At 40.4% G+C, this 16306-nt stretch overlaps 1 protein-coding gene across 16 annotated transcripts in view; it reads left to right on the top strand.

Moving 5' to 3' along the window:
* Positions 1 to 16306, top strand: part of mlip (muscular LMNA-interacting protein) — a 45135-nt gene that overhangs the window by 4247 nt on the left and 24582 nt on the right. For 9 of the 16 annotated variants that reach the window (XM_021576479.3, XM_090213041.1, XM_090213045.1 and 6 more), the window contains exons 1-3: positions 10802 to 10937; positions 11157 to 11285; positions 15731 to 15868. In XM_021576479.3, coding sequence (XP_021432154.3) covers positions 15770 to 15868 — 99 coding nt within the window. In that variant the 5' untranslated portion in view covers positions 10802 to 10937; positions 11157 to 11285; positions 15731 to 15769. Of the gene's footprint in view, positions 1 to 10790; positions 10938 to 11156; positions 11286 to 15509; positions 15869 to 16306 lie in introns of those variants that run through there. The other 7 variants (XM_021576480.3, XM_090213042.1, XM_090213037.1 and 4 more) reach the window with 4 other exon arrangements.

Below are 16306 nucleotides of genomic sequence, written 5' to 3'. Positions count from 1 at the left end.
TATGGTGTTGAACACAGCTGTGGTCGATGAACAGCATCATCACATTGGTAATCCTCTTTTCTAGGTGGAAGAGGGCAGAGTAGAGTGTGATTGAGATTGCGTCCTCTGTGGATCTGTTGCGGTGGTATACGATTTAGAGTAGGTCTAGGGTGTCTGGAATGAAGATGATATGTGCCATGACCAGCCTTTCAAAGCACTTCATTAATAAAGATGTGAGTGCTACAGGGCCAACTTGGAGTTGGAATCATGCTTGGCCACTGTCGTGGGTAAACGGAGTACAGGCGGTGACTAAGGACACACCCCTGGGGGGCCAACCATGTTGAGGATCAGCGTGGCAGATGTGTCTACTCCTACCACCTGGGGGCGGCCTGTCAGCAAGTCCAGGTTCCAGTTGCAGAGGGAGGTGTTTAGTCCCAGAGTCCTTAGCTTAATGATGAGCTTTTTAGGGCACTATGGTGTTGAACACAGCTGTGGTCGATGAACAGCATCATCACATTGGTAATCCTCTTTTCTAGGTGGAAGAGGGCAGAGTAGAGTGTGATTGAGATTGCGTCCTCTGTGGATCTGTTGCGGTGGTATACGATTTAGAGTAGGTCTAGGGTGTCTGGAATGAAGATGATATGTGCCATGACCAGCCTTTCAAAGCACTTCATTAATAAAGATGTGAGTGCTACAGGGCCGTAGTCATTGTGGCAGGATGCCATGGAGTCTTTTGGGACAGGAACGATGGTAGTCAGCTTGAAACATGTGGGAATTACAGAGGAGAGGTTGAACATGTCAGTGCATTTGACAGCTCTAACACTGCGTGCACACAGGTTACTGCTGTACAGTACATTATGATACATGTCATCTAGTCTTCACTAACTAGTCGCCATATCACAACAAAAATAATCATGCTACACATTAGCAAATTCTTCAGTGGTTTACTACTGCTACCGCTAACTTTTTTAACTACAAAACACAGAAACTGTCACGTTGGTAGAAGGGATCGGGAAACAAGTGCAGGAATGTGTAAGTAAAAAATATATATTTATCCAAATTACAGCGTGCCGTGTAAAGGCACAGGGACGAAGACCAAACAAACACGTAACAAACACAGGGTTGAAACCCAAACAAAAGAGCAAGGACTACCTCAAGTAAATACCACAAGAGCACAATGATACCACACGGGACGAGACCCATAATCATCTGCACAATACACACAGCACGAAATCCAACACAGCACAGCACAGGTACTCACACGACCAACGGACATTGGAACAACAACCAACAGGCAATGGTGAACAAAGGGCAGACTTATACAATTACTAATCGAATGGGACCAGGTGTGCGTAGTGACAGTTCCCGAGGGATCCGTGACAGAAACGTGCCATTTTCACATATGTTGATGTTGGGTTGATGCTGGAGATGATGTTAAGAGGGAGCATTTCATTGGGTGTCAGAAATTAAATACATGAATTACTTTTCTTTAATTGAATGGAATTCAATTGCTTGTGAATTTCATTAGCCTAACTGTTGTTCATTACTTTGCTTTAAATGAAAGTAGTACGGTTGGAATTCCTCTCTCAGCTGTGTACATTTGAGGCTACAGGTCAGGAAGAATTGGTAGAACAACATTCGTACTCCTTTCAGCCTGTGTCTACAGTAAGAGATATTGACTCAAACCAGATGGAACAATTTGTGCTGTGAAGAACTATACTTAGTGAAGGCCTGTTCACTAGTAGATGCTGAATTGAGCTTTGAGAGAAACATGTCTCAAAAGTCCAAAAAATGTGATTTCCTTTACTTCTGCCTCACTTGAATATTGAATAGATCTTTATTGAGTTTTGCCTCCCATACCACAGTCTGCATGCTGGGGACAGCCATTTTCTACTTGGCACAGATGCTGTATAGAAAGTCATTTATCTATTATGTTGTGGTCAGCATCACGTGTAGGGAGCTCAGCATTCTTTAAAATATATATATATACATATATTTTTTTTTACCCCTTTTCTCCCTAATTTCGTGGTATCCAATTGTTTTAGTAGCTACTATCTTGTCTCATCACTACAACTCCCGTACGGGCTCGGGAGAGACGAAGGTTGAAAGTCATGCATCCTCCGATACACAACCCAACCAAGCCACACTGCTTCTTAACACAGCGCGCATCCAACCCGTAAGCCAGCCGCACCAATGTGTCGGAGGAAACACCGTGCACCTGGCGACCTGGTCAGCGTGCACTGCGCCCGGCCCGCCACAGGAGTCGCTGGTGCACGATGAGACAAGGATATCCCTACCGGCCAAACCCTACCTAACCCGGACGACGCTAGGCCAATTGTACGTCGCCCCACGGACCTCCCGGTCGCGGCCGGTTACGACAGAGCCTGGGCGCGAACCCAGGGTCTCTGGTGGCACAGCTGGCGCTGCAGTACAGCGCCCTTAACCACTGCGCCACCCGGGAGGCCGGGAGCTCAGCATTCTAATGTGTTTGGTCCATGTAATGTCTTACTATGTCACATTATAACTTTATGGGACCCTAAATGGAAAGTCAACCAACGGTCTCCATGGCATTGAGAGTTAATCTAAATGTCTAGTGTGCTACTGCCTTACACGTGAGATCACAGAGACGTTTTCTCTAAAATAGGAAAGCTTATTCTTGCCGAAGAAAATGATTGTCTTGAGCGCGTACAAACCCTATATCCACCATGTAATGACAGACAGACTGGTCTCAGCAGCGTATTTACCGAGCAGCTGGCAGATGGTTATATTTGTATATTTGCTTTTGAAGGAGGGGCAGTGTTTGGATGTAATTAAACTCTTGACGAAGTGACACACCCACTTGTTTATGTTCTAGCCTCAATGGAGATGCCAAATCCCCTGAAACTAGAAATTGCTTAGCTGTCCATAATGTAGATCTACAATTCTGGGTTAAATAATCTCCAAGCAATTCCATGTAAGTACACTTTTCTCTGTGGTCTTGATCTTGAAATGTTTAGAGTAAAGTGAACATCCAGTCGATAGTGGATGTATGTGTGACTGTACCCATAACGAACACCAACAGGGGTGGTCTGTTTCTGGGAATGATCTATTACTGTTTCTTGTTGGTGTTTGGTATTGGTCAGGGTATGTGCCATGAATTCTCTGGAGAAATACCTATGTGAGCTCAGGCCCAGTGAAATGACTGGCAGTATTGCCCCATAGTGGGGGAAATATGATCTGCGAGGACAGTATGACCTTGGCGATAGTCCCAGCAATTAAACCTTCAAGAGGAGCCCTAACGGGCAAGTAGGAAATGCCTGCCTTAACCTTTAAATCATTTATTTACCCGCTGTTGTGACTACAGAGGAAATACAGAGCAAGGGGTTAACATGTGAGAACACACAGTTTAAATAAAATGAAAGGTTCCTAGGATCAAGCATATATCCTTTTTGGATGAGACGACTGTTTACATATTATTTGCTTTGATGTGAAGAGACACAAACCCCGGAACAGACACATGCATACACACGATAACATACGCACCATAGACATTGATTTTGTGTTGTCGATATTTGGTAATATGCTAGTGGCCTGAGGGCACACACTTAGTGTCTTGTGAAATCTGTTGTGAATGTTTTTAAAATGGTACAACTGCCTTGATTTTGCTGGACCACAGGAAGAGTAGCTGCTGCCTTGCTAGTGGGGATCCACAATACAATACAAATACACCTTTCCTCTTCTGGTAAAAATCCATATGCGACCTGAACGGTTGGGTTGAATCCAGACAGGAAAACATATTTAGCCATTCTCCATATGGACCTCAATGATAAAAGTTGAGTGGATTTGATGAATGTGGTGGCAAATGTTATTGTAGTGATTCAAATTGATAAAAATGGTGGGAATTGTAACTGAACGTTTAAAATGTACTTTAAATATTCCAAGGTCATGGGACAAAAGGAATCATTGAATGGTTCTTCATTTATATGATTTACACTGTTTTAATTCATTTGGTGCTGAATTTATCAATTCAGTTGTCAATGAATCCCCCATTATCTATTTGATTCAATAATCATTTACACCCCTCAGAACAGTTGGCCAACAACGTAGGAAGAAACCGTTACCACAGAGCTAGACATTAGATTAGGGGGCTACACATTATATTAGGGGGGCTAGACATTAGATTAGGGGGCCTATACATTAGATTAGGGGGCTAGACATTAGATTGGGGCAGTTACTAGCCATACAAATGTGTAATTAAAGTTTGCATTCAACTTGTCTTTTTTCAATAAAAGGTCTTCATTAGTATGACTTGCAGGCATTTGGCTGAAATGATAGGTGGCAGGAGTTCTGAGAAGCTTTGTTATTATTTCTACTGCTGACTGCTCCTTTAAGGTTGTCACAGTCGTGTGTATAGGTGGCAGGGAAGACAGGCGCAGGAGAATCAAAACTTGGTGGAATGGAGTAGTTTAATAAATTAAAACACAAAACTCCAAAACCATGAGATACAATGAAACAAAGTGGGTACGAGGACCCGTCGCGCACCAAATACAAACCACGAATACTGAACATAAAACAATCTCTGACAAAGACATGAGGGGAAACAGAGGGTTAAATACACAACAGGTAATACATGGGATTGAAACCAGGTGTGTAGGAAGATAAGACAAGACAAATGGAAAATGAAAAATGGATCAATGATGGCTAGAAGACCGGTGAAGTCGACCGCCGAGCACCGCCCGAACAAGGAGAGGCTTTGACTTCGTTAGAAGTCGTGACAGGTTTGGGATAGGGTTAAAACCAGTGGAGGCTGCTGAAGGGAGGACGGCTCATAATAATGGCTGGACAGAGTGAATGGAATGGCAACAAACACATGGAAACCATATGTTTGATGTATTTGATACCATTCCACTTATTCCCCTCCAACCATTACCACGAGCCCGTCCTCCCCAATTAAGGTGCCAACCTCCTGTGGAACAACTCAACGGTTAAATTTAGGCAAGTTAAAGGGTAAGGTTTAGGGTAAGGTTAAAATGGTCCCTAGCACTGGGGATTAACCCCACGATCCTTGGAGCCTGCAGAGCCTTCTTGATGGTAGCCTACTTAATGGTGACAGCGCTCACTGTTGCCCCTAGTGGCAGGTATTTAAGGCATCTCTCGACGTCCTGGGAACCTGGATTAACGTTAAATACTGCATTGGATCTGGTGTGATCTGGCTGGTTGAAATGGATGATTGTGGCTTTAAAATTTTCTCTCCCTTTCTGACAGTGACTGAAGTGTAATCATCAAGTAATGCTACAAAGTAATGGCCCCATTTAAGAGATGAAAGCAACATGTCTTTTGACATCTGTATTTGCCACTCACACTCAGTTTTAAGTGCATTTGTGGAGCGAAGGCTTTTGATGGAGTAGCTGGCCTCTAGAATCTAGATTGCTGTAATAAAAGTGAGGTAGAAAACCATGATCGTGAGCGCTACTATCAAGACCACGGCTTCTTTTCACAATCACAACAACTTATCTTTGTTTTTAAAAGGGGAATGATTGGGCCTCCCGAGTGGCGCAGCGGTCTAAAGCACTGCATCGGAGAGCTAGAGGCGTCACTACAGACCCAGGTTTGATCCTGGGCTGTATCACAACTGCCCGTGATCGGGAGTCCCATAGGGCAGTGCACAATTGGCCCAGCGTCATCCGGGCCTGGGGAGGTTTGGCAGGGGGGCTTTACTTGGCTCATTGCACTCTTGCAACTCCTTGAGGCGGGCCGGGCGCCTGCAGGCTGACCTCAGTCATCAGTTGAGCAGTGTTTCCTCCAACACATTGGTGCAGGCGGGTGTTTAGAAGCTTGGTTTGGCGGGTCATGTTTTGGAAGATGCATGACTCAACCTTCGCCTCCCGAGCACATTGGGGAGTTACAACGATGAGACAAGATTGAAAAGAGGGGTAAAATATATAAAAAGGCTAATGATTGAAGTGAGGTTCAATATGTAGTACATAATATATCGTACAGCAAAACGTAAACACAATGCTGAGAACTTTTTCTGGGGGGGTGGACCCTAAGTAACATTTTATTTGACGCAGAGAGATGAAAAATATGAATTTCCTGAAATTCAAAACATTTTGCCATGGGGTGCTGAGAAAATATTGCAGTTTTAAAGCAAGTTTTACTGCTATTCCACACATTTTGTCATAGGGTGGAGAGATTTTCTTTGCAGTTTTAAAGCGAATTTCCTCCAATTCTACACATTTAACCATGAAATACTGTATGCCATGTTAATATGTTATCTGAGTGAGAGTGACTAACAAAATCAATGGAGGTCCCCTGGAGGTCAGGGCCCCTGGGCACATGCCCTTCATGCCTGGTCGATAATTCAACCATGATTACCACAAGTTTAGATAGGTGGCTAAACTAACTTATCAATCTAAAAAGATTTAGCTGACATGGGCTAATTGAGTGACTGTCAGGGACTACTAATGCACAACCAAATTTCGAATTTTCACCATGTATTGTACTGTTCTAACTCTCAACAGTAAGTTCAGACCCCAACTGAGTTCCTAAAACTCTGTTTTTTGAGGAGGTCAGTGGCCCCCTAGCAACTGAGGGCCCTAAGCGACCACTTATGTTCCTTTATGTCCAGGGCCGGCCCTGATACTATAGTATCACATCACAAGAAAACAGACAACAGTTACCACATGCTCCTCACACCCTGTTCACAGTTAAGATCATAGTCACAGAAAGTAGAGGTACTGAGGTTGCTGCAGCACCCCCTGATAAATCACAATTAACAAATAATTAATACAAATAAATGAGTGGACTAGGCCTTTATTATTCCTGTATGAAAGGAGAAAAATACTTGTCAGCAGAGCGAGGGAGAAAAACACCCCCGTAGACAACACCCCCACCCCAAAACATCTTCCTGCGGCCATGGCTAAGATAACTTTCAATGAGCAATAATGCCCACTTGCATTGTTGTATTGTATACAGTGACCTCTCAATGGCTACAAACCTTATGTTGCTGTACCATAATCAATAATAGCAATAGTCAAATACAGTACAGGCTTATACTGTATAGTATAAATCCATTATTTGGCAAGCACAAAACAACATTCACATTCAATTTGAACCAGTTATAGTTGTTAATTAATGATTTATAAAGTACATGTTAATCATTATTATTACAACAAACAAGACCCCCCCCCCACCTCAATGTTTGACATGCTGACATGAATTGACCAGGTGAATGAGTTCTTTCAAAGAATTCACAAATGTGAACTTTTAACCAAATTATTACTGGTGACTACCAACTCTTGAGACAACCAACCCTTGAGACAACCAACCCTTGAGACAACCAACCCTTGAGACAACCAACCCTTGAGAAAAACATCCCCTGAGACAACCAACCCTTGAGACAACCAACCCTCGAGACAACCAACCCTCGAGACAACCAACCCTCGAGACAACCAACCCTTGAGACAACCAACCCTTGAGAAAAACATCCCCTGATACAACAAAACTCTGAGACAACCAACCCGTCTCCCATACCAATTGACTTCTGTGAAAATACGTCTCCTCTTATCTCCAAGGGAGCAGATTCCTTTTTCTCAGTTATAACATTGCATGAATTATTCAGGGTATTATTCAGGGTAGGAATACGATTTTTCCAACTCTCGTATTTTGCTATTATCTCTTTGTTTGTTCATGGTGTCTGACTAATCCACTTTTGGTGTAGGTATACAATGTCTTGCTGTGCGTAATTAACAAAATTCGTACCTAAAAGGACCTAGAAGCATTTACTGTATGTAACATGATATGAAAGTTATGGTCTGTCAGTCATGATATATTGTGTCACTAATTGCTTTCAGCCTACTCTGTTTTCCACTATTTATAAGGACAGCTGGTGAGAGTGGACATTTCAAAGGCTGCTGATTGCACTCTTGTTTATTTTTTCAGAGTAAATCTCATTCAAATGGATTTATAACAGCATTCTGTTTTGGGGAGAATTTCTTGTGGAATGGGCAAGCAGTTTAGCCCTCTGCCAAGATATTAACTGAGGTTGTTATTCAATCATTTCCAGTGTATTTTCAGAAAGCATGTTTAATTTCCACTGCTGCTGTACCAATTAGCTACCCTGTGGCGCAGCGGTCTAAGGCACTGCATCTCAGAGCAAGAGGTGTCACTACAGACCCTGGTTTGAATCCAGGCTGTATCACATCCGGCTGTGATTGGGAGTCCCATAGGGTGGTGCACAATTGGTCCAGCGTCGTCCGGGTTTGGCCGGGGTAAGCAGTCATTGTAAATAAGAATTTGTTATTAACTGACCTGCCTAGTTAAAGGTTAAATACAAAATAATAATAATAATAATGAAAATAAAACACAATTCTGAGAGCACTACAGATGTAGGATCTTCATTTGAGCCAGTGTGCTAAGGCAAGACAATAGTCCTGCAGCAGTAAGTGTTCATTATTATAATTAATGGATATTTTTTGTAGGGGTTGATACATTTTTCGTAAGGGAAAATCAAGTCTGAAATTTTAAAGTGGAAACTTCAGATGCGTCAAGTGACATAATAAAAACATCCCCATCAAAATCCCTCAGTTTAAACTTCAAATACACTGCAATTTAAAAAAATGTCCTGCATTTCAGCGAAGTTCTTCTACACAGGGTGATCAAATCAAGATCTTATATCTGTATCACTTTTTCAAATTATGTTTGATGTTTGAAGCTGCTGTGCCGATCAAATACAATTCTGAAAGCAATAACTGGAAACCCACTATCAACCATTGATTTAATACCTGTAGCCTTAGTAGTTGTGTTTTTGTTGCTGTAATTAAACACTCATACTTCAATGTCTTGGAGCAACAGAGAAGGGAAAACAATGGAACGATCTGAAGTATAAGTTCAGTGTTTGTGGGGTTTCCACTAGTTACCACAGCCACAAAGTAAATGTTGGCTATAATATCTTAAAAATGATGGGGGAAAAAAATGTGCTTTTCAGTCTTAATTTAATGTTAGGGTTATGAATAACGTTAGCAGTGTGGTTATGGTTAGGTTTAAAATCACATTTTAAGAAGATCAATTGTATGTGTTTATGACTTTGTGGCTGTGGTAACTAGTGACAATCTTTGTTGAAGTCTTTTCTCTCAAGTTAGCTCTGGTCCCATGATAAACCCAGCGTCACTTCGCAATGGAGAAGTTAGGAGAGCATGAAATAAACAAGGCTATTTCTGTCTAGCGACATTAAATCGAGGACAAAACCTGAGCTGCCTGCTTACATTTACAGTGACTGTCAGTTCAGCTGTTGGCTCAACAAGAGAACACTCCAGTGATCCCAAGACATACCTCATGCAGTTAACTGCAAGTTTGCAAAAACTTATTTTGTCAGCAGTTATATATAGCATAGTAAAATACAAAGTTGTGTCGATTCTGAAAAATTGCTAATTGCAACCAGGCTGCAATTAAAGGGACTTTTAACCATTTTTCAATTTCATGTTCATCATCTCCAGCACCACTTCAACATCAACATTGCAAATTAATTGCGTTTCTATGTTTTGTAGTAAAAAAGATAGAAGAGAAGTGTTTCATCAACCAATTAGTAGGCAATTAGTAGGCAATGCCTACTCATAATTGGTTTAAATCACATGATGCACACCGATGATGTCATTTGAAATGTTCATCTTTTTACTACAAAACAGAAATGCGCCATTTTCACATTTGTTGATGTTGGGCGTTGTGCAGGAGATTTTGAATATGAAGTAGAAAAATGTTGACATTTCACTTTAAGTGTCACTATATGGCACTCCTACTCTCTGGTGGACATATCTACCTAAACATAACTGGTACAGTAGAATATGTCGGGAAGGAATGAGACGCATGGACCAACGAGCAGCAGTAGTTCCGGTGTTTGGGTTTTTCGTCACTGTGTTTTTTTTTGTTTTGTTATTTGGACAAATCACGGTTTCGCAGGTGTTAACATCTTTCGAATTTCAGAAGGGGAGGGGAAATTCGTCCCGGGATCTTGCAAAGAGTGAGGTTCCACAACTCATTCCGGTTCCGCTCCTTGTTCTAGCATCTATTCATCTCTTCTCTTAACACGTATGGACCCAGAACTTAATCAAGCAGTTGATCAATTACGCAAGCCTTTAGTTCTGGTTTAACCAACATTATGACACTCCCAATAAGCAAGTTAGTGGCATGGCATCACTCTGCTAGCTAAGGAAATGACCGTTGATTGCAGTGCCATTTATTTTTAAAGTCATGATCCATCTCTCTAAACTGGTAGTAAGGGATTCTAAACATTTACTTTATGTTCATTTCCTCAGGACTTTTAAATCCTATGTACAAAGTATGATCCAATTCAAGCACGACTCTTCAATATTGAACACTCATAGTCTCGGTTGTTGTAATGAATACTGTAGTCTACATATATGAGCAGGTTGATGAGGCAGAACTGAGCGATTTCCATTAGATGGGCCAGCTGAAAAGTCAAAATGGGCTATTATTGTAAAAAAATCATGAAACAAGATTAATGATGAAAAATGCTAACCTGTCACATACTTCCTCGTCATTGTGTAAACTTTTGTGGAGTTAAGGTTTAAGTTAATTAACATATACATTGGAATATTAATAGGGAGACCCACAGAATGTATCTTAATTTCTTTCAAGTAGTTAGATAATATTGATAATACAAAACATGTTTTCTTTCCAAATGGAGGAGGAGAAAAATGCACTTGTCTGCCTATATTCTTTGTCTCTTGCTCAGTCATCCAACAATCATTAACTGTGAGCTCTTAAAATGTGAACAGGGACGGACTCATTTCTCCCTCCTACGTGTACACATTCATGTAGTCTGAATTGAGCTTCTGTTCTGACACATTCCATTTTGAGTACTACATCCCAAAACGAATTTGGAAAAACACTGCATTATTCTCTTGAGCAGCTTTGGGCTTATTTCATGCAACTCTGACCAGAATAACTAAAGCAAGCAGAAGGTAAACCACATCTCAGGGCTTCTTTACTCTCTTTCAACATCCTTTTAAATGGTAGAAATACATACTTTATAGGTAGAAATATTCACAATATGTGTATCACTAGCGTGCGACAGTGCTTCAGCAATGTAGCTTAATTACAAACTCAGATCATGTGATTTGAATAGTTTTTTAATGTGAAGATCACAGACATAAGATGATGTGTAACCATCTTATTTACAGGTCTCAGAAGAAGAAGTGTCATCCAAGCTTATTTTTTATACGTTTGTGCCGGTGCTGAAGACATTGCCAATTAAAATCACGCTCACAGAGGCTGTGAAAACAGGACTACTCACAGGCAAACCAAATAAGGTACTTGGCACCAACTTCAATCAGCCACTTTTGTGTGATCTCAATTCTTACACTGTAAAATAAAAAGTATGTTGATTCAACATAAAATTGTAAGGGAACCAGCCGCATCAGGATTGTGCATTTTCAACTGGTTGCCTTACAATTGTATGTTGAATAAACATACATTTTTTATTGTATTTTTTTTTACAGTGTATGCATGAATACATGCATTTAGATAATAATCCTGCCAAAACATTAATAAACGTTAATAATGCACCAACTGAACAGGATGAGACGACGTCTCTTCATTGATACAGCTATTTCAAATGTCATACGCTCATCAAATGAGAAAGAAATTGAAAATATGTTTGACCAATCCATGTTTGCGTCCATTTCCACAGTCTCAAACTTTGGCTGTAGCTTTTGTTGGTTTTCAATGCACCTGATTATGAAATGATAATGTTTATATAACATCAGTTGTCAAGTAGTCACTGTTGATATGGGAATCAGTTTTTCATTGAGCGAATCTTTCACACCACGCCCATGGCATTTTCAATGTGCTTCAATTCAAGCCCTCAGTTAGCGATTCCATTTAGTTAAGGCAACCATGAAGCAAGTCTGTTGGCTATGTCGTGTAGAAAAATACTGCATTATCACATGGACAGAATTGTATCAGGCTTGTAGTACATGAGGTGTGGTTGTGAATAATGTATAGAGGGACTGGCTCAATAGGTTACCATAGATACAAATGTGAAGAGTTCAAAAACTCCAGGCCTTTTTTCTTTACCATGGTAACATACAGAACACAGGAGAAACCAAATCTGCAAGTTATTTATTTAAAGTCAATCTTAGGTTGCCTTTTGTGATGAATATGAAGGTCTGAGTTATGCACATGGATACCTAAGAGTCTGTTCAGAAAACCAGCAGATGTCACAAGGAGGTTATTTCATAGGTGAATATAAACTGCAGGTGCACTCTGTGAGCAAACATGAAGTAGTATACAGTATATACTACAAATCAGGATAAATCAGGATACAAGTCTAGGTCCCAAAGGCTCCTTATCAGCTTCTACCCCCAAGCTACATGACTGCTGAACAATTCATCAAATGGACACCCGGACTATTTACATTGATCCCCCCCCCCCCCCCCCTTTTATTTTAACACTGCTTTTACACTGCTGCTCCTCGGCTGTTTATTATCTATGCATAGTTACTTCACACCTACATGTACAAATTACCTTGACTAACCTGTACCCCCGCACATTGACTCGCTACTGGTACCCCCTGTATATAGCCTCGTTATTATGATTTTATTGTGTTACTTTTTATTTAATTTTTTACTTTAGTTTATTTAGTAAATATTTTCTTAACTATTTCTTGAACTGCATTGTTTGTTAACCCCTTTAAGGGTTTGTAAGTAAGCATTTCACGGTAAGGTCTACCTGTTGTATTCATCGCATGTGACAAATACATTTCAATTTGATATAAAGCTGAGAGAGGTAAAGGTGAGTTGATACTTATCTCAATGTTCTTTGCTACAGTGCCTTGCGAAAGTATTCGGCCCCCTTGAACTTTGCGACCTTTTGCCACATTTCAGGCTTCAAACATAAAGATATAAAACTGTATTTTTTTGTGAAGAATCAACAACAAGTGGGACACAATCATGAAGTGGAACGACATTTATTGGATATTTCAAACTTTTAACAAGTCAAAAACTGAAAAATTGGGCGTGCAAAATTATTCAGCCCCCTGAAGTTAATACTTTGTAGCGCCACCTTTTGCTGCGATTACAGCTGTAAGTCGCTTGGGGTATGTCTCTATCAGTTTTGCACATCGAGAGACTGAAATTTTTTCCCATTCCTCCTTGCAAAACAGCTCGAGCTCAGTGAGGTTGGATGGAGAGCATTTGTGAACAGCAGTTTTCAGTTCTTTCCACAGATTCTCGATTGGATTCAGGTCTGGACTTTGACTTGGCCATTCTAACACCTGGATATGTTTATTTTTGAACCATTCCATTGTAGATTTTGCTTTATGTTTTGGATCATTGTCTTGTTGGAAGACAAATCTCCGTCCCAGTCTCAGGTCTTTTGCAGACTCCATCAGGTTTTCTTCCAGAATGGTCCTGTATTTGGCTCCATCCATCTTCCCATCAATTTTAACCATCTTCCCAGTCCCTGCTGAAGAAAAGCAGGCCCAAACCATGATGCTGCCACCACCATGTTTGACAGTGGGGATGGTGTGTTCAGCTGTGTTGCTTTTACGCCAAACATAATGTTTTGCATTGTTGCCAAAAAGTTGAATTTTGGTTTCATCTGACCAGAGCACCTTCTTCCACATGTTTGGTGTGTCTCCCAGGTGGCTTGTGGCAAACTTTAAACAACACTTTTTATGGATATCTTTAAGAAATGGCTTTCTTCTTGCCACTCTTCCATAAAGGCCAGATTTGTGCAATATAAGACTGATTGTTGTCCTATGGACAGAGTCTCCCACCTCAGCTGTAGATCTCTGCAGTTCGTCCAGAGTGATCATGGGCCTCTTGGCTGCATCTCTGATCAGTCTTCTCCTTGTATGAGCTGAAAGTTTAGAGGGACGGCCAGGTCTTGGTAGATTTGCAGTGGTCTGATACTCCTTCCATTTCAATATTATCGCTTGCACAGTGCTCCTTGGGATGTTTAAAGCTTGGGAAAACTTTTTGTATCCAAATCCGGCTTTAAACTTCTTCACAACAGTATCTCGGACCTGCCTGGTGTGTTCCTTGTTCTTCATGATGCTCTCTGCGCTTTTAACGAACCTCTGAGACTATCACAGTGCAGGTGCATTTATACGGAGACTTGATTACACACAGGTGGATTGTATTTATCATCATTAGTCATTTAGGTCAACATTGGATCATTCAGAGATCCTCACTGAACTTCTGGAGAGAGTTTGCTGCACTGAAAGTGAAGGGGCTGAATAATTTTGCACGCCCAATTTTTCAGTTTTTGATTTGTTAAAAAAGTTTGAAATATCCAATAAATGTCGTTCCACTTCATGATTGTGTCCCACTTGTTGTTGATTCTTCACAAAAAAATACAGTTTTATATCTTTATGTTTTAAGCCTGAAATGTGGCAAAAGGTCGCAAAGTTCAAGGGGGCCGAATACTTTCGCAAGGCACTGTATGTTCTCCTTAATATTCTCTCTATACCTAGCATGATTAGGACCAATAATAACATGTATACTGCTTACTAGCTATAACCATTTCTAGTACTTAATATTGTTGGTACTTAATGCTGTTCAGAGTTAAACTTGCCATTGAAAACTGCTGTGACATTGTTCTATTCAAATGCAGCTTTACTAAGCAATATCCTGTAGTTTTGATAACTGTAGTCCCTTTATATAGACAGCTGATTTTAAAATATATATGATTTTAGAGATATTCTATATTATTTTGACAGTATTACTCATGTTCCATCATTTCCCATTCAGATGTTCAATTATGAACTTACATTGGTATAGGTTATATGCTAGCATGGAATGAATGAGATATATTATACAAGCCATTTTCACATACACAATGTTCAATTCAGCCATGACGCATGAATGCTACAAAGAATAATCAGGATAAGCAGACTGAAACTAAAGGGGACTTGAGAGTACATTCTTGAAAGAGATATTGTAGCAAATGTATGAAAAAGTCAAACCCATACAGACATTCCAAACGTCATTAGAGTGGTCTCACACCGTGTTTCATCAATTCAATTAGAATTTATCGAAGCTTCTAAGCCTTATAGAATGAACTGGCATTGTGGTTAAAAAGGTTCTTATTATCATGGATCAGTCTCAATCTAGTCAATCATACCGCATGCCAAATGGTTTGGATTATGCAACAACTGTTGTTAAAAGAGCTTCTCTTACTGTAGAAGTCCAGCTTGACCTTTTTCAACATCCATTTTGAGTACAATTGAAAGAAAGACAGAATACATTATGTTTTCTCCGCATAATAATTACATTTTAAATGCAGTGTATCACACATCTAGTTAACATCTAGTGAATCTCTGAAAGAAAACACTAACATTTATGAATGTTTCATTTCATTTTATTTAGACAGTGATGAAAGATTTCTAAATGAATTGTGACTGTATGGAGAACATACTGTGTAATTCTGTCGTCAGTCAGTCATCCAGGACGGGTGTCCCTACTCCCCTAGAGAAATGACTTACTATAATTATGAAGAACAAATAGTATCAGTTAAGCTCTTACTCAACCAGTGAGGCATGTGGTAGTGCATGTGGTAGTGCATGTGTACAGTTCATGTGGGACATGTGTTCTGGTAAAAGGAAACCCAGGAGAGAGACATAATTACACATCCCGCTCTCGCTTAGGAGCTGGAAGTTATACACAGGGACTTGCCGAGGTTCACTTCAGGATTGCTCAGGTTACAGTAACTCATCTAAGTGGCTCATCAACGTTTCCTGATCCTCTGTCAGAATTTAGGAGTTCCCAAGCAGAAGGTGACTGAACACACCATGTCGGACGGAGGGCTTTTCAAGGCGGAGGTGATCTATATCAGTGACTGTGAAAAACGTGGAGCAGGGGACATGGTCCAACAGGAGACATATACTCGGGTAAGTGCTTATGTTCTACTCTTACTACCTCAATGTGATACTCGCATTTACAGCAGAACCAACAACAACATTAATCACAAAGTGAATCTTAAAGCTTTGTATTCATGTCCTATATGTCGCACCTTCTCTGCTTGAGGCCAAGACATAGTAACTTTAATGGAAGTTGGGCAAAAATATTTGATAATAACAATGTTTTGTTAAGGCTAACAGCTTGACTCCCTTCCATATGTGACCATTTTAATTACGTACTGTAGCTTCTGAGATTAAATCTATACATAGTAATAAAAATGACACACAAATGGCAGATCAGAATTGTTGGTTCCAACCCTACTTGCCATAATCTATACTGTTCCAATTGTTGTAACCTTTGCTTGTACCTTTTAAATGAGAGAACATGCCTTCTGAGATTCCATTTTTACATAGTATACCAAAAGACAA

The sequence above is a fragment of the Oncorhynchus mykiss genome, chromosome 20 (assembly GCF_057628025.1).
Source record: "Oncorhynchus mykiss isolate SJ-2025 chromosome 20, ASM5762802v1, whole genome shotgun sequence".
Taxonomy (NCBI): Eukaryota; Metazoa; Chordata; class Actinopteri; order Salmoniformes; family Salmonidae; genus Oncorhynchus; species Oncorhynchus mykiss.
Note: the sequence above shows the minus strand (reverse complement) of the source record. Positions and strands in the feature narration are given on the sequence as shown.